The sequence below is a fragment of the Balaenoptera acutorostrata genome, chromosome 13 (assembly GCF_949987535.1).
Source record: "Balaenoptera acutorostrata chromosome 13, mBalAcu1.1, whole genome shotgun sequence".
NCBI lineage: Eukaryota > Metazoa > Chordata > Mammalia > Artiodactyla > Balaenopteridae > Balaenoptera > Balaenoptera acutorostrata.
The window spans coordinates 81,195,059-81,213,735 of record NC_080076.1 but is presented as its reverse complement, the minus strand read 5'-3'; the positions used below and the strand labels follow the sequence as shown (position 1 = coordinate 81,213,735).

Genomic DNA, 18,677 nt, shown 5'->3' with positions numbered 1-18,677 from the left:
GGAAATTTCAATTAAGGAATGGTTCTGAAGGAAAGAGTTTTCTTTAAAGAAAAAGGCTCTCCTACTACTAAGCTGTTAAGTCCAAGGTTTGTTTTTGTTTGCTCCTCCAGGTAGAAACCTCTTTTGGGTGTCTCACTCCGAAGTCAATCCAGACTCAGAAGTTTAAGTGTCCTGGTCTCTATGGCATTAAGTACACAATGTGAGACTCTAGGTTCAAGACATCTTGTTCATCCAAGAAGAAAGTAATCATCTTATTATACCTTAAAGAAACACATAAAAACATCTCTGTAATAAAATATGAAGAATTCATGGAAGTGGTTTTTGGAACAGAAGCCAAAGGAATTTACAGAAGTTAAAATTAAATTTCTCGGCAATGGAGACAAACAAAAAGCCTATTTCAGGACAAGTTAACTGCAAATACAAACTGTGTGGTGGGGAAGGAAGATTACCTGTGGCCACAGCCCTTCCTCATAATAAAGGCTTCAGAACAAGAGATCAAGAACAGCACCTGTTTCTGCCAACACTTATTATTCTTGCTTCACTTTTTTATGTCTTCATAAAATACAAACTGTTTGCCTTAATGAAAATCTAACAGAACATGCCATAAGAGTGATTTAAAAGCTCAAAAGATATATTGACACAAACGGATTACAGAGGCGCTCCACACCACTCGCTTCTCACCACTAGCTTCAGAGCTCTCAACTACTGGAGGACAGAGTCATGGAGACCACCCATCTCCACGAGGGCTGTAAGTGGGAAGGCACGCACTCCCAAGGGAGAATAAGGTGGCTGGGACGCAGAGGGTGGTCCATGAAAAGTGAAAGACCTTAGGATGAAGAATATTAACTGAAAAACTGTTTTCGCTTACCCAGCAATGACAACACCATCGTGAGAATGCACATCACATAAAACTGCGTCAGGAATGTGTTCCAGCTCACTCACGGCGCCTTTGCGATTCTGCATAAGAAAAGGGGCTGCAGTTTATACTATTCTCTGGATAGCCTGGAGACAAAGCATTTCACTCTCAACTACATTCATGGCAGTTTTTTTACGGTATGGACTGTGTCCATAGTTATCAAGACATTGGCAAGGACAGAGACAACTAACATGTTAAGCTATGTATTTATGAGTTACAAACACACTGAATGAAACTACTGGGCACGGGAAGTGCGAGACGCTGCCCCCGTCCTCGAGGGGAGTACCCCGTCCTCGAGGGGAGTACCCCGTCCTCGAGGGGAGTACAGGATGGTAACCACTCCACTCCGCAGTGGGCTGCTAGGGAAGAAATGCATAAAGTGTATTTAAAAAGTTCAGTTCAGAGGAGAGAAAGCAGCTAATGGTATTTTACCTGTTAACACCCCTTATAAATGCTCTCAGAATAAAATGAAAAAGTATATACAACAAGATAAAAATCAGGATGGGGAAAAGAAAAGACATTGTTTCTGATTGAGAGGTCAGAGGTTCATGGAAACGGTTATTTAAAGGAAACCCTAAAACCCGTAACACAGTTGCTCCTGAGGAGGGAACTAGGTGGTAGGTGGAGAGAGGTGCGAGGGAGATGTATTTTCCAGTATATGCCCTTTTATGACTTTCGATTTACTGCATCACGACTGTTTATTTATTGATTCAAAATATATATAAATAAAATAATTATTTTTAAAATAAAGGGAATCTTGAAGAATAGAAAGTATTTACATGTGGGATGTTGGGAAGGGCAGGGCAGGACAGTTAAGCCAAAAAGCAAGCATGAATAAAAGTATTCAAGAATACCAAGCCATCAAAAAATATATACACATAACTGAATTGCTTTGCTGTACACCTGAAACAATATTGTAAGTCAACTATATACTTCAATTAAAAAAAAATACCAAGCCATCCATAATTTCAACTTTGCTGTACCAGCACAAGGATTAGAAATAGTGTGTGTAAGTGGCAAGCACAGTTCTTAGCACACAGCAGGTTTTCAATAAATGGTAGTTACTATTACTATTTATTAGGAGACAGATGATGACATCCGTTCCATTAAAACCAACGTTTATTAAGCAGCTGTACTCCAGGCACTCTGCAAGACGATCTGCATGGTAATCTCACTGAACTCGAGGACCAAGTCCAAGGCTGAGGGACACAACTGGACACATCCAAGTGGGGCTGTCCTGCTAGTGGAGACATGGGGATGGAAGGGAAGGACTTGAGAATCATCTGTTCGAGGGCCACAGCCAAAATGACAAGAACAGCGAAGCTCTTTTGAGGGACAAGCTATTGAAAGAAAAGGAGAGGGCCTGTGTGCTCACGTCCTCCTCTAAGTTTCGTCACGTGGCTTCCTCCCCATCAAGGGCTCCAACCTCACACTGGTATTCTGGATTAGAGAGATCCTAGAATGCCACAGTGAAATGAGTGTATGCCAACACCAGGGAAAGGAACATCATTTGCACGCTGGCTCTGAACTGCAGGTCCAGGTAAGTTCCTGCATTCACAGGTCATCCCCTGTGTGGAAGTACTGAGAACCCTGGGGTCCCTTCTCAGCTTCCTCAAACACCAACCTAGGAGATGCCAAACCAAATCACCTTCCCAACCCATCCTGAGGTTGACCATGAATAGCACCAAACCACAGCATCTGCGTGCCAAGGCCAGTGCTAACTGAGCAGCAGACACAGGCCACGCCCTGTGGGAGGAGTGTTAGATATATCATTAGACAGTCATCCTCACGATGGCGCAAAGAGCGCAGCTACTCTCAGCTCCACATTAAGAGATGAGAAAGCAGAGGCACACAAAGGGAAAGCATCTTGCTCTGCACTACCTTTCATGTTTTCCTAAGAATTCCATTCATTCTAGAATCACAAGAATCCCATCACTACAGTTAATGCAAGAGTGTCATTTGACATTTTACTTCTGTAGTCCTCATAGGTAACAGTGCAGGAAATGGGCCCGAGACACTCCAAAGAGAAGCCTCCCTCCAGTCTCCCTGCAGTTTGACTCCAGTTCATTCAAGCAACGACCTCTTACTGAGCACTTATCAAACACATGGCTTTGGGCTTGTTGGAGAAAAACAACAAAACAGACGTTCAGTTGAATTGTACGTAATCTGTACACTGGCATTAAGTGCCAGATGCTATGAGGCGGGTCTCTAAACACCTTCACTTCTGCCCCCTCCAGCCTGGATGAGGCGGGTGTACCTGCTTCCCTCCCTAGCTTTCTAATACCAAAGAGGAAACAAAGAACTCAGCTGCTGCTTTCTCTCTTAGAATCTGACATTTATGAATTCGAGCCAGGGTACATGGAGTATCTCCAGCTCTCATGCTCACAAATCTCAAAAGTATCCCTCCTTCCTGGACAGAAGGGCCCTAGCAAATGCCTCACTCTCAAGCTTTCCTTAAATTATGGCCCCTCCTGCCAGGGTCAGACCCTCTGCTTTCCGGCCCCCAGCCTGTCTAAGCACCTTTGGCAAACCCAATGCCTGCTCTCACTTATGTCCTTCACACAGACATAACCAAGCAAATGGGCAAGGGGGCGAGGGGGGCCCTCCAAGCGAGTTTATTACCTGGAGTGGATACACAGAGCGGGGCCAGCGGGATTTGTACCTAGTGGTGGGTCTTCATGGCCTAAGGATGGCTATGCTAATCCTCTTTAGAAGGATGGTTCTCAACCAGGGCTGATTTTGCCCTCAGGGGACATCGGACTGGTCTGAAGACTTTTTGGTTGTCAGAGCTGCGGGGAGGAAGAGAATGCTTCTGGCATATACTGGGGAGAGGCTGGACATGCTGCGGAAGATCCTGCAATGCCCAGGACAGCCTTCACCGCAAAGTATCGGTCCCAGATGGCACTAGTGCTGGGGTTGAGAAACCCGAGTTAGAGGAACACTACTCTTATTAACTTTGCTAGGAACTGTGACGCTGCCCAGATCAAGAGTATCGGTCACTAATCAGGTTATGAGGTGACTGGGGACAGACATGCACATAGGCAATATGTCACTATCAGTAATGAGCAAAAGCTTGTTAATCTCAAAGTCTATTAGGACTGACCTTTACAGGAGGGGAAAGAATACAGTTCTGTCCCTTCCTTCCAACTGAATATCCAGCTACCCAGGTGGGAAGAAAGGGGCACCACACTGCTGTCTCGTCATGCCTTAAACAGCTTTATGTAACACTGTTCTTGACAGTTATGTTCTACAGAAACACTGTTCTGTGCAAATTCATAGCTGTGATCTAATATTTCTGTAGAAATTTTGAAGTGATAAATGTTATGGAAGCAAGCCAATAGGTTATGTGAGGGAAGAGAAGACGGTACTTAGAGACGCTTAATAATCTCCCTCTTACATTTACTGGAAATAGCATTTTCAGCCCCTCTTTTGTATTCAGGTGGTGCTTTCTTGGTCCATCCAGGGAGATGGTGACAGTGAACAGGGGCTGCACTGAGCACTACCGCAAAGACCCCGACCATCCGAGGTGAGGCGCCTGGCTCCTCAGTCTCGCCCCTCCTCTCCTAGAGGACAACGGGATGCTCCCAGAGAGTGTGCTTGAAGACAAGGGCAGATACTCTATTGGGCAACAAGTCACCAACAGCTGAAGGGACGCTCACCATACTCCTCCTCTCTTTGTTTTTGGCAGTTAATCTCAGGATGAAATTGGAAGGACTCGGTGTTTAATCCCAGGCTTGGATTCCTGTGTCCTTGCAGGCTATTCCCCTACAGGTAATGATACTGGCCACTGCCTACCTTCCAGTTGGTTCTTAACATGTGTTCCTTGGCTCGGCACTCTTGGAAGATGAGCTTCCAGCAAGAATAATCGGAGATGCTGCTCTCGGGAAGGTGCCCTTCCTGCTGGCACAGCCTGTACCAGAGTACTTCATCTTCTGCAATCACCTTCCACGTCTTGCTCACCTAAAACAGCAGAAGTGACACAAATGTCAAATTCTGCAATTAGAGAAGTCCCTTGTCATCCAAAAATCAATCAACACCTTTATTACTGCCCTGGGTTTATGGCAGTATAAAATGTCTCATTAACAAAACACTCTGAGGCGAAAAAAAATACAAGCAAATGTTTCCTGTTTTATCTTTCAAGATTTCAAAACTGTTGTACTACCACCTAATATCACATTTTAAACTACTTGGTTAAATTATTTTATACATATATATGTATAAAATATAAAGAGAAAAAAACACACAAATACTTAAAGGCATAAAATATACACTGTAACACGTTAATAGATATAAAATCATACACAGCTTTTCAGAACAGAATCTCTTTACTTTTTACCAATAAGCACTTGTATTTCCATCTTACAGAGCTAGAGACCAATGACCTCTGAAGTAAAGAGCTGTAATAAAATATCCATAACCCAAAACTTCTGGTCATATGAGAAATGCAGATTTATACTATGTGCAAAAACTTAGATTTTAAATGTGTAGATTAAAAAAATTATTTAACAGAAAACTCAAGCAATTATCTAGGATGGTAAGATCTGATATAGAGAAATTAATGTTATGACTGGACTGAATTTCAAATCCCAACAGTATCCAGAGGAAATGGCCATTTTAGCTATTAGTGCTTTGTCTTCCAACCCTAACTTTGGGGAATGATGGATTTACTTCATCATGGGATAATGTACAAAGCTGGGCAGACTGCAAAAGATGGACTCTGCTCGCAAAATGAGAAACTGACCCAGCAGATCAACATGCTCTGGGGTCTGCAACACATGCTGCTTTGCCGTCCACCCAAAGGCTGAGCCTCACTTCTAATAAAGTAAGAGTCACGACCAGCGGTTCATGGTAACTTGTGCTCCTTAACACTCCCTTGGGGCCACTTCAAGACATCAAATACTCAGACAAGAAGAGAGAACATGAGACAAAGAGAGAGCACACAGCATGTGCATGACAGACTCTCATGACACAAGGGTGCCTCATTTGAGAAATACCGATAGGGAGTTAGCTTCCGGGACTACAGAGTTGAAGATCTCCGAAAATCTGCTCCTCCACAAAACCAACAAGAATACTGCCAAAAATTGTCAAAATCAACTTTTTCAGAACTCTAGAAATTAACTAAAGGCTTGCAACATTCTGAGAAGCATTTATTCAAGAAAAATGGCTGAATCTTGGTAAGAATAGCAACCTTTGTATTGTTTTCACTTGCATTAATCCCATCCTCTAGCTCCATAGTAGCCTTGAAAACCAACAGCCTCCAACTATAGCAGCTGTAAAAACCAGCAGTCTAGCAGCTCCCAGAGAGGCCAAATGGGTTTATAGCTCTCCAAAAGTACCATCCCCAGAGAACCGTCACTATTTGGCCTGTCTGGCAGCTTGCTAGAAAGCTCTGTTCTCGAGGCTTGTCTTTATCTGATCTGACTTAGATCTAACTCTGTCCTATATCCAGGGCATTTGTCAGAAAAAAATAAGGGACAACTGTTTAACAGTGCAGCTGCCTGACGTGGCACTACCAAGTAGGGCTAAAAGGAGGCTAATCGAAAGCCTTCAAAGGAAAACCTGGGGAGTGGGATACCCCATTATAAATATATTCAAAATACTAAAGGAAAGCATATCTAAAGAAATAAACTTATGAGTACAATGTCTCACGAAGTAGAGAATATTGACAAAGAGACAATATTTTATTTTTTTTAAAAGAACCAAACACTGGTGGCACAGTGGTTAAGAATCCACCTGCCAATGCAGGGAACACGGGTTCGAGCCCTGGTCCAGGACAATCCTACACGCCACGGAGCAACTAAGCCCGTGCGCCACAACTACTGAGCCTGCGCTCTAGAGCCCACAAGCCACAACTACTGAAGCCTGCGCGCCTAGAGCCCGTGCTCCGCAACAAGAGAAGCCACCACAATGAGAGGCCCGTGCACCACGACAAAGAGTAGTCCCCGCCCGCCACAACTAGAGAAAGCCCGCGTGCAGCAACGAAGACCCAACACACTTAAATAAATTTCTTTAAAAAAAAAAAAGAAGATAGTAATATAGGAAAAGAGGAACAAAAAAGACATACTGACAGCTCCTTAAATGTCTGAAGGCAGTCATCACATTTCCCCTTAGTCACTTCTTCACTGGTCTAAACACACCCATTTTCTCCAATTAATTGTCATAGGACTAGCTCCCCTACCCATTATCTCTGAAATGTACCCTAGTATTTATGCATCTCTGGTATCCCTCTTCAAAAGTGATACTCAGGACTAAACAATACCCCAGATATAGACTGTCAAGTGCCATGAACAGAAGGATTTTTATCAGATACTAATTGCTACTTCACTTGAAGATACATCCTCATGGTTACAGAACGTATGGTCCAGAGCTTCTGGAGTCCGTTTATTTTATTAAATATTTAAGGCAGACAAAAAGGTATATATTACAAACACCCACGGATACAGCACCCTGCTTAAGAAGTATTACCAATAAGCTTAAAACTCCTATGCATCTCTCAGTGTCCACATCCTTTTCTCGCCAACAGTAACCTCAGTTTGGTATTTATCAATCTTCAGAGTCTTTTTAAATACAAGTTGCAATTAAAGAAAAAAAAGTCCCCATTTTTTACCCTCACACTATTATGTTTTAAACTTAAATTCTTAACTTTCTAAACTTTCTATCCATTTTAAATCCCAGATCATTGCACATACCCACCCCCAGCATTTAATATCTTTGCATCTCAATTCTGTCATCCATTGTATGTATGCTACTTTTCCTTTACATAAGTCATCTGCAAAATACAGTCTGTGGGGCTTCATGTCTTAATTATTTTAAAAAATTAACCAGGATGGGGCTGAGGACGGAGCCCGTGGCAAACCACTAGAGCCCTCCCCCCAGGCTGACATGGGTCCATTAAGCAGCCCACCCCAGGCACGGCCACAGCATCAGTTACAAATCCACTTAACCACACTGTCATCCCACACTTCTCCGTCTTAGCCATAAGGGCATCGGGGAAACAAACCCTCATCTGATCACAAGTGGTCAGGCAATAAAGAATGGGATAATGGCTCAGTAACACTGGAGTTCCAGTTTCGACTAGACAGAACACCATGGTTTTATTTTTGGCATGTTTGGTCCACAGCTGAGCCTGTCCATGACACTGGGTGGTGTCTGTCCATCTGTCTGTGCCAAAGTGAGTCTCAGCACTAGGCAATCATGAAGCACAGATAGGGACAGACCAACATAAGCTGTGACGGAGCCAGGCTACAGCTCAAATAGCCCCAGAGCAGAGTATTTCTCCCACAGGCCCCTGCAATTCAGGGTTAAATAAAGTATAAGGGTGAACACACAGACACCCTCACGGGTTCTCAAAGGCACAAAGTGCTAGCTAACCACACAGCAGTTTACTCTGATCCCTGGGATACATCAGCCCTTTTCTGTAAAAATTATAAAATGTAAAATTTGGTAGAATTTATGAAATGTAACTACTAGATGAAAGACCCAGACTCATTATTTCACTACACAGACCAGCACTTCCCAAAGCATATTCAATAGAATAGCAGCTCCTTAGGGTATTAAGTTACTTTAAAAAAGGATTCCATGGTCACACGAGTTTGGAGAACACTGGTTTAAACAAAACTAAGCAGGACTCTTCACTGCAGAACTTCTCAGAGCTTTTAACAGACTGACACGTGTTGCATATCTCTAAGAAGGAAATATAGGAGGCTGCATTCCTCGAACTTATCTGGCTCCTGAACTCTTCTTACAAGGAGTATCTCAAAAGCCCAGTGTCCTCCAGAAGACACCTTACAGAACATTGATATGGGTATCAGTCAGTCAATTAAAACATATGTTGGGCACCAACTGTATGCGGGCACTAAGGCCAGCAATTCTTATCCACTTTCCACCTCAACCTGCCAAACTGACACCTTTTGCAGGTGGGTGACACCCCACGGACATGACCAGATTGGGGCCGCCTGCCCATGGCTGGGGAAGCTAGAGGGAAAAGTTGTGGTCTCTGCCCTTACAGCCGAGTTGGATCACAAGACTGGCCCCCAACAGTGGGTAATCTTTGTAATTCTGCAGTCCAAAAATTAGCTACAAGGCTGCACTTTGTTAGATGAAGCCAGTGAATCATCATTTCAGGAGAATCCAAATTCAGTGCTCAGTGACTACAAACTAGAATATCCCAATTAAACATTCTGGATGAGTTTTAATGAGTACTAAACTGTACAAATTCCAGCCACTTTAAAACGGAGAAACTTTTCAGAGACTTTCAAGAACTCTCAAATATATGTCAGACCTTAAAAATCTTGGAAGCCGAAAACATTATTTTATATCAGCTTCGAAGAAAATGTCAAATTGTCGTAAATAACACAATCTGAAATTTGTACAACAGGGTTATGGGATAAAAACCTGAGAACAAAAAGTTGATGTTTCGGTGCATCATCCCCACCACTAACCGCTAGACCACAGGGCCTCTTCTGCAGAAAATAATATTCAGGATAAAGTTTAATCCTGGAAAACAAACAGTAAAGCTCTTTGAGGGATTTATAAAAGCTAGAGGTGAGAATTACTTCCAAAAAGGGATCAGAAAAAAAAAAAAAAAAAAAAGGGATCAGGATTGTATCTACGATTAGGTATTGAACACAGAAACGTGCCAACAATTTCTTTAGCAAATGATAAAGAGAGGGTTGCCTTTTTATTCTTCTTTTAAAGGAGAACAAAAATGATAGGCTTTAAGAATTTCTTTTAATCCTGAAGGGGGAAAAAAATCAACAAGAAAAACACCTAGTTAAACTTTCACAAGTAAATTTTAAAGAGTCTCATCAAAAGGAAATCTAATTGTTTTGATTTCTTAAATTACATTAAATCTAGAAAGTTTACGAGCCTGAATTTTCCAAAGGCCTAATGGTCTCTCTTTAATACACCAGGATTGGACTGGCCCTGCCCAGTAAAAGCCCCACTGAGTGAGCCTCAGCTGCAAGAATTTGCTAATAAAAGTGTCTCCAGCATTTTGCTTTATAGCACCACTATGAATTGCAGCATTAAAAGAAGAAAAAAAAAAAAAAAAAACCCTTGTCTCAAAAACTAGCTTTATTAACTCTGCCTGGATTAAGGTTACCAGTGAGGCCCACAACAGGGGAAAAAGTGTCACTGTTCCAGTCACACAATGACATAATGAAGTCTACCTGGGGAGGACACACCACTGACCTCCCATTGCTAAACCCAGCAGTCTCTTCTCAGTCCTCCTCTCACTTGACCGCTTATTACCTTTGATCACCTTCACCTCCTTGAAAACTGCTCTCCCTTGGTTCAGAGGACTGTGCTCGCTAGGTTTCTTCCCAGCTCACAGGTACCGCCTTCTCAGTCTGCTTATCGTCTACTCACTGTCTGTGCCAGGGCCCAACCCCTAATCTCCTCCTCTATCTACACTCACTTTCCTGATGATCTCGTTCAGTTTCCTGGCTTTAAATACCATCCATGTGCTGACTGCTTCCAAATTTACATCTTCAACCCTGAGTTCAACCCAGAACTCATCTGCAGCCTCACATTCAAGTACTGATCTTCCCCCCAAACTTGCTCCTCCCACTATTTTCCCCTCATTAGTAATGGCAACCTCATCCACCCAGTTGCTCAGGCCAAACACCCTGGAGTCCTGTTGACTCTTCCTCCTCTCCCCACACCCAACCCATCAGCAACCCTGACTCCACCCACTTCTACCAGCACAGTCCTGGTCCAAACCACCATGTAGCCTTCAAACTGGTCTCCTTGCTGCCGGCCTTGTCCCCCAGCATATTCTTCACATAGCAGCAAAAATGATCCCTTTTAACATATTAGTCAGACCTTGTCACTCCTCTGATTAAAACACTTCAATGGCTTCCCATCTCATTCAGAATAAAAGTTCAAGTTCTGTTAACAGATTAAGTGCCTTTTGAATTTGGACCATCTCTCCTTCTCTTAGCCCTGTCTGCTCACTACATCCCTGTGTTAGTTTCCTATTGATATTCTAACAACTTATCACAAACTTACAGCTTTAAATGACACACATTTATTCTTACAGTTCTGGGGGCCAAAAGTCTAAAATCAAGGTGTTGGGGGAACTCCCTGGCAGTCCACGTTTCCATTGCAGGAGGCACAGGTTCAATCCCAGGTCGGGGAACTAAGATCCCATAAGCCGCACAGCGTGGCCAAAAAATAAAATAAAATAAAATAAAATAAAATAAAGGTGTTGGCAGCAGGGTTGCATTCCTCCTGGAGGCTTCAGGGGACGATCTGTTTCTTTACCTTTTCCAGCTTTGAGGAGCCACGTACATTCCTTGGCTTGCAGCCCCTTCCTCCATTTTCAAAGCCAGCAACATAGCATCTCCTCTCCCCTCTGACCTCCTGCCTCCCTCTAAGGAGCTCTGTAGTCACAATGAACCCACCTGGATAATCCAAGATCACTCCATGTGAAGATCCTTAACTTACATCTGCAAAGGTCTTTTTACCATAAAAGATAACGTAGTCACAGGCCCTCAGGAAGATTAGGGCATGAACGTCTCAGGGAGGCCATTACTCAGTTGCCACAGCCTAGCCACTCTGACCTTCCTGCTGTTCCTCACACAACAGGCACACTCACCTCAAGGCCTCTGCACCTGCTATTCCCTCTGCCAGAGACCTGCCCAGCTTCCTTCTTCCCTCCTTCAGGTCTCTGCTGAAAGGTCACCTTCTCTATGAAGTCTTCCCTGGCCACCCCAGATGATGCAACCCCCAACATCATCTCTGCTGTCTCATTTTTCTCCATAGCACTTACCACCATCAGATATATTCTATATTTAATGATATATTTACTGCACATAATGTAAAGCTTTCCAAAAGGCAGGGGTTTTTATGTTTTGTTCACCGTCTAGAATGGTACATGGCATGTAGTAGGCCCTCTGTAAATAACTGAATGAGAAGAATAAGTCCAACTTTTTTTTTTTAAGTTCAACACCTAAAAAAACTGGATTGCTGGGCATATAACCAGAGAAAACCATAATTCAAAAAGACACATGCACCCCAATGTTCATTGCAGCACTATTTACAATAGCCAGGTCATGGAAGCAACCTAAATGCCCATCGACAGACAAATGGATAAAGAAGATGTGGTACATATATACAATGGAATATTACTCAGCCATAAAAAGGAACGAAATTGGATCATTTGTAGAGACATGGATGGATCTAGAGACTGTCGTACAGAGTGAAGTAAGTCAGAAAGAGAAAAACAAATATCGCATATTAACACATATATGTGGAACCTAGAAAAATGGTACAGATGAACAGGTCTGCAGGGCAGAAATTGAGACACAGATGTAGAGAACAAACGTATGGACACCAAGTGGGGAAAGCGGTGGCGGGGGGTGGTGGTGGTGTGATGAATTGGGAGACTGGGATTGACATGTATACACTAATATGTATAAAATAGATAACTAATAAGAACCTGCTGTATAAAAAATAAATAAAATAAAATTCAAAACTTACGAAAAAAAAAAAAACTGGATTGTTTTTATTTTCAAAGGTCAGCTCCTGGCATGTGCTGCCCTCAGAAGGCTCTGACTTTCTTATTCAAATATAATCTCTTGCTTTCTGATTTTTTTCTCTTTTAAATTTTAATATGAAAAATTTCAACCACACAAAAGTGAACAGCGTAAAAAGCTCCCAAGTCACCCGCACTCTGTTCAAACGATTATCAATATTTTGCCATTCTTGTTTCACCCAGCTCCCCATCTTTTTTTCCGGAGTTGCTCTGCTTCTCCCGAACCCCTTTTAGAGGGAGCAGCCACTGCAGCCTGGGGAATTAAAAGGAAACTCCTGTGGATGCTTGGGTGTCAGGCATGCACTTATCTCCCTGAGAGAAGTCTGGGGGCAAAGGTGGAAATTAAGAATTAAGGGAACCCTGCCAGCAACTACAGGTCCTCAGAATAATTTCTCCTCTGAAAATCAACCAGGCACGCTTGGCTCTAAATTCCCAACTTTTAAAAATGTCATTAAGATCTGTAGCTAGAAAAACTCAAATTTTAGTTTCTCCTATTTGGACATCTGGGAAGATCATAAGATCACATTTGCCTTGAAACTTTAAATATCATAATCTAATACACTGGGCTTTAGTTCCAGAACTACTTATTTATTTTGGTAACACCTACTTCTTGCTTGCCAATTTTAACATAAATCTTAAGTTTTTAACCTCTCCAGCTTCCTTCTTGTTCTTTATTACATTCTTCAAGGACATTTTTCTACCTGTGACTTGAAAATCATGGCCCTGTTGCCTTTGCAGCTCTATTTCTAAAATTACACATTGTGAAATACACATGACTAAAATATATGCTAAAATTGAAAATGAAAAAATAAAGTTATAGAGATGGAGAACAAATTCGAGGTTGCCAGGGGTTAGGGAAGGGCATGGCTATAAAAGAGTAGCAGGATTCTTGGGATGACAATTCTATATATTGACTGTGTGGTCACTCAAATCTACACACGTGATAAAACTGCGTAGACTTAAATACACACAAATAAGTGTGTATTAAACTGGTGAAATCTGAATAAGCTCCATGGACTTTGCAAATGTCAATTCCTGGTTTTGATATTGGGCTACAGTCTGCAAGACATTACGAATGGAGGAAACTGAGGGAAGGGTACACAGAGCTTCTCTGCACTATTTTTTGCAACTTCTTATGAATTTATAATTACTTTTAAAGTTTTTTAAATGAACATTGGTAAATACTTAAAAACCTTTACTCCTTAGAATTACTCATGTTGTAATATAACAGCACACTCACTTTTCTCATAAAAACCAAACAATTTTGTAATTTCGAAATCGACAATTTTGTCATTGTTGTCCATTTTAAAATATTACCCATTAAAGTGTTCGGAAATCCTGTGGACACACACACACACACACACACACAAAAGAACAAAAAATTATAAGTAGCAAAATGATAAACTGCTCAATGAACTGCCCCAAGCATAACTGCTTACTAAAAGCCACACTGTTTGAGACATCCCAGCATGATACTCTCCCACAGAGATACTAAATCCCTCGAGGGACAAGTATGGATACCAAGGAGCTAGGAAGGTCAGCATTCAGGGTACACAGGACCACAAACTAACGTAAGGGGACTTTAGTTTTGAAGCGTAAAGCCTCACAAAGCAGAAAAGAGAGGGGATGCAGAAAGGAGACAGAGTCAGAGCCAAATCAATTCTCCAGTATAGTCTGTGGCATAATGAAATCTCAGAAGTCCGCCCCAATCAGGGTTCCTTACTGTTAGTCAGTTACCAATTTGGCATAAGGATCTAAGCAAACAGGTTTTCTCCAAGGGCACACATATAGTTTATGGTGCCAATTCCACATAACTGGCCCAACCAATTTCACTGAAATCCCAAGGCGGCTAGATTAAAAGAGAACCAGAGAGAAAGAGCGAGACGGAGAGAGCAAGCCCCCTCTAAAATAAAATCATAAAGCAGCAGGACATTCCATTCAACAGAAGGCCCTTTTCCTGTTTCAAAAATAAAAACACCATGAGAAACAAATGAAAATGCTACTTATTTTTATTACTCTGTGGTTTTCTTTTAATGCTTGAGAAAAACAAAGCCAAGTCACAAACTACTGGCCATCCATCGTCATCTTTGTGCAAAAGCTCTATGAAAAAAATCCTGCCTTAGAAGATCAGAGCCACCTCAGGGGTTCAGTTTAAGGATATTTTCTATTCTTATACATGTGCTCTAAAAATTAGGTTCAACCACAAAAACCCAAATCCAACTGGCCCAAGAGGGAAGAATTCTGGTGCACAATTGGACTATTGTGTTGCAAATTAAACTGTTCACACCTGCAGAATAATCTCACCAGCATAACCAATCTACCCTGGAATGCAGCCCCACTGTACCAAAAGGGGGATTTCTTCTTCCACCAGATCCTATCTTTCACTGATAAACTCTCTGGATGAGAAAACCAGCAGCAGATGTGAAAGCCACATGGCCCTCTACAAAGCAGGAGAGCAAAAGCAATGTAAAAAGAAATGATTCCTTAAACAGCAGCTCCCTATCAAGAATGAAGATTTTATCATCTCAGGCTGACTTTGTGGAAAGCTAGCTATTAGACCCTATTCCAAGACTTTGGCTAACAGCATCAGGCTGAAATCCAGGAGCTAGACTCGTTTAGCTACACCCTTGTTTTCAACTCTTGGGAACAGGGCCAATGTGTAAAGTTAGAATATAACAAATCCAATTTCCAAGGCAAAGAAGAAGACAATGTAGGTACTCTTACTTAATGCAGTCAGTAGGCTCTGAGCATGGTTTACACTTCAAACATTTTTATTTTGTGAATTTTAGCCTCTGCGTAGTTTCTTCCGAAAGATTTCCACACCCTGCATCAAAAATTATTTGCCAATACCCCCCCCTTAACTGATGCTGTGGCAATCAAAAATACTGAACACTTTCTCAAATTCATATTTAAGTAGAAAAATAATTTTGATTAAGCAAAATGCTTCATAATAGGGTAAAACCATAATAGGGGAATAGAGTAAAACCAGAAACTCTCTGAATTGTCCTGTATTTTGTGTCATTTCACTGAACTGCCATGGAGTTAGACAGCTCTAGAGTCTAAGTTTGTCTACAGTTTTCACCACCCTCAAACTGCCTTAATATTTTTAACTTCACATTCATGGTGGTGTTTCGGATTTTTCTTGTATAGTTCTCCTACCACTCAATTTCACCGAACTCTTTCTCCTGAAGGTACAGCAACTTGTATCAAATGCATTACAGGATCCAGGGATGGGAAACAGTAACCACTAAACAAATTACTTCTTTGGCAACGGATACCCCAGTGCCTTCTGGGGAACACAGTTGTCCATGAAAAGCCAAATGGTCAGCGATCACATACACATTTAACTTATGAGAAATTAGACATTCTTCACCAAAAGGAAGAGGATAACAGACTAACTTTAATGATATAAATGCTTGCCTCTTAAAGCATGGCCAAAGCCACACTGGCATCACCTGGCAGAAATGCAGATCATTGGGCCACACCCCAGACCTCCTGAATCCGAATTAGCATTTTATCAAGATCCCCTGCGATTCATGCACACAATAAAGTCCAGCCTAGACTGTATCTCCCACCATTCCACGCCATGGGCACGTGCCCCAGAGTAGGCATGAGATGGGTGACGCCGATCTGCAGTTCCCTCGGTGGATCTCAGCTCTCACATGCCTCTCGCCTCACTGAGTGGAATTCTGGTGTTTGAAGGGTAATTTGGATTATACAGTGGAACATGACTTCACTGTTTTGTCCCCAGGCTGACCCTCAGCTCCCAACCTAACGACTGGCTTGACTGAACCAAGGCCTTGCATCTTTGCATTAGAAACGGTGAGGACATTAACAGGTCTGGCGATCTCAGTAAAGGCAAGTACAACCTTGTCAGCCTTGAGCACGCTGCCACAGGTCAGCCATAACTCAGACTGCAGGAGGAACACAGCTCTGGGACAGACGGTCACAAAAAGATAAACACGACATGGTGATGTGGAACATTAATCGTTTAAGTTCAAGGTTGCTTTCCTTCAAGTCAAGCTGCTATCCAACTCATAAATTCTTTAAAGTTTGTCATTCTGTAAAGTAAATTTCTGCTATGGAGGAGCTTCCCATACTTGAATTACACATGTAGGTAAATCCTGACCATCCGTTAATGACAGCTTACCTGCGCGCACCTTCCTAGTTCTTTTCTGTCCAGATACTGAAATATATTGATTGCCAACTCGTAAGGCAGTTGGATATCAAAGAAGGGCACGTCATCCATTTCATTCTGAGGAGGAAAAAAGAAAAGAAATAAGCTTAAGATTCTGAGATATGAAAATGTTCAAATTTACAGGTCCTTTAAATGACCAGCAATAGCCTTAAGTGGCGACAAGAGGGACGATGCCGATTCCCAGGAGGAGCAAAGCGTTCTCACTATTCCGCAGAGCACAGTCACAGAACTCGTTCAGAGCCTGACAGCTACTCTCAATTCTCCGGCCCCCACAAGCTCGCCCTCCTGGCGTTCACTTATACGCGCCACCAGACCATTTCCCGTAACGCTTCAGAAAGGAGACGCAGGGGCGCCGTCTCACAACCTGGGGTGTGCCACAGCAATCAACGCAAAGGTTTGCGGAAAACCTCTCAGCTTCTAAGGAAAGGGGAGTGGTAGGCAGTCAAGAAAGAGCCTTGGAATCAGGGAGGCCACTGGTCCTTCCAGGACAACTGCTACTAGCCCCCAACTTGGAGGCGGGTGAGTGCCCACAGCGAAGAAAGGCTGACCGAGGTCACGGCAGTGTTTTCATCAGGAAGAGGGGGACGGGGCTGTGAATGTGAGCAAAGAGTAAACAAATGAAGTGCTGCTCTTGAGCAAGGTGACTCCGGCTCCCCGTGGCCACAGGAGAAGCACAAGGTTTCCTAATGCACCCGGGGGCTTGTGCTGCTTAACCTGAGTGAGCCAGTGCAAACAGAGCAGTTCTTCTTTGGTGTCATTTATTAATGTGGAGAAATTAGAGCTCGCCTGCCTTTGGATAAGCAATTAGGGATGAGGTAACAGGCTTTATTTGAGAGATAAGGCTGTCATGACGATCCTGGTAGCACAAAGAAATACGAGGGTGAAACAGAAAAAAGGCCAAGTGTGCACACGTATCCCTCTGCCTGTTCCCGAATCCACCTGCCAAGGCTCACTTTGGTGCATGCTCCTGTAAAGCTGGGGAAAGCAGCGCTCTTCAACCCAACAAAACGTGCTTAATAAAATTCATTTTTAATAAGCTTTGGCTGACATCAGTGACTTACTGGTTGCAAGCAAATTATTAATTCACCACTCAAATACAACAGTTGTATATTGCAAGGCTGCATGAAAAGAATCAGCATTTTTAAGGGAGTGTGAGCACTGACTTAAACCCTACCACGATTCAGGGTGAAGATTTTTCTGGAATCATGTTTCCATTCATCTAGGAGTCTCAGGGCTAAAAGATAATCCAGGGCATAAGGAGGTAATGTATTCAATTGCAAAAACAGCGCAAGGCTAAGCATGAAGGCCAAGAAGGATCTCTAGAGGAAAAAAGAGGAAGAGTTGACAGTTCTCGGTGGGTAAAGAAGGAACGGAATGTTAAATCAGGACAGAAGTGTTGGCTGTACAGAAAAACAGAAAAAAATCTGCAAGTGTAATTGGAAGACAAAGGGGTCCTTGCCTTAAAAAATAATGGAAAGTCATTTGTCTAATGTCATGCTAGGTCCCCTCCTACAGCTAATCAGCTTTACTCACCAAGAAAGAGAGGCATCACTTTCTCTATGCCCAGATCCAACTTGAGACTCCTTATCTTAACTATGGAGGGAATCGAGGAAAGCTGCACACAGTACAAGACTATCATTCACAGCCCTGGACTTCCTTCTGCTTACTCTTTTGGATTTTTTTGACTATGGTGAGGTGGAGAAGCCTACCTTATCCACTCAGTAAAGAAACAAGAGAAGAATGTTCCCTGTCCTCATACAAGCAGAATAAAGGCAAAGAAAAGTCTGCACTCATGCAAACTGAACTCATAATTAGCTTTTTTTTTTCTCCCCGCTGCCAGAAGCATTGCTTTCTTCAATCGGTCCCTTCGGGACTCCCTATAAACTGATGTCTGTACTTGACACTACTGCGATGAAGCATGAGAAATCATGTCTGTTTTTAGTTTTGCTGGTGCAGAAAAGTCACAATTCTGGTGGCAGGTGCCTTCTCCCTTTTGCCTGTTCGTTGGCCAGTTCTCTATTCTC

At 42.6% G+C, this 18,677-nt stretch overlaps 1 protein-coding gene across 1 annotated transcript in view; it reads right to left on the bottom strand.

Moving 5' to 3' along the window:
• The window catches only part of FBXW8 (F-box and WD repeat domain containing 8), a 117,668-nt gene that overhangs the window by 85,608 nt on the left and 13,383 nt on the right, over nucleotides 1-18,677 (bottom strand). Inside the window, exons 2-4 of the mRNA XM_007189655.2 lie at nucleotides 16,606-16,710; nucleotides 4,712-4,876; nucleotides 869-957 (exon numbers count right to left, since the gene is read on the bottom strand). Of these exons, the coding sequence (XP_007189717.2) occupies nucleotides 869-957; nucleotides 4,712-4,876; nucleotides 16,606-16,710 (359 nt within the window). The remainder of the gene's footprint in view (nucleotides 1-868; nucleotides 958-4,711; nucleotides 4,877-16,605; nucleotides 16,711-18,677) is intronic.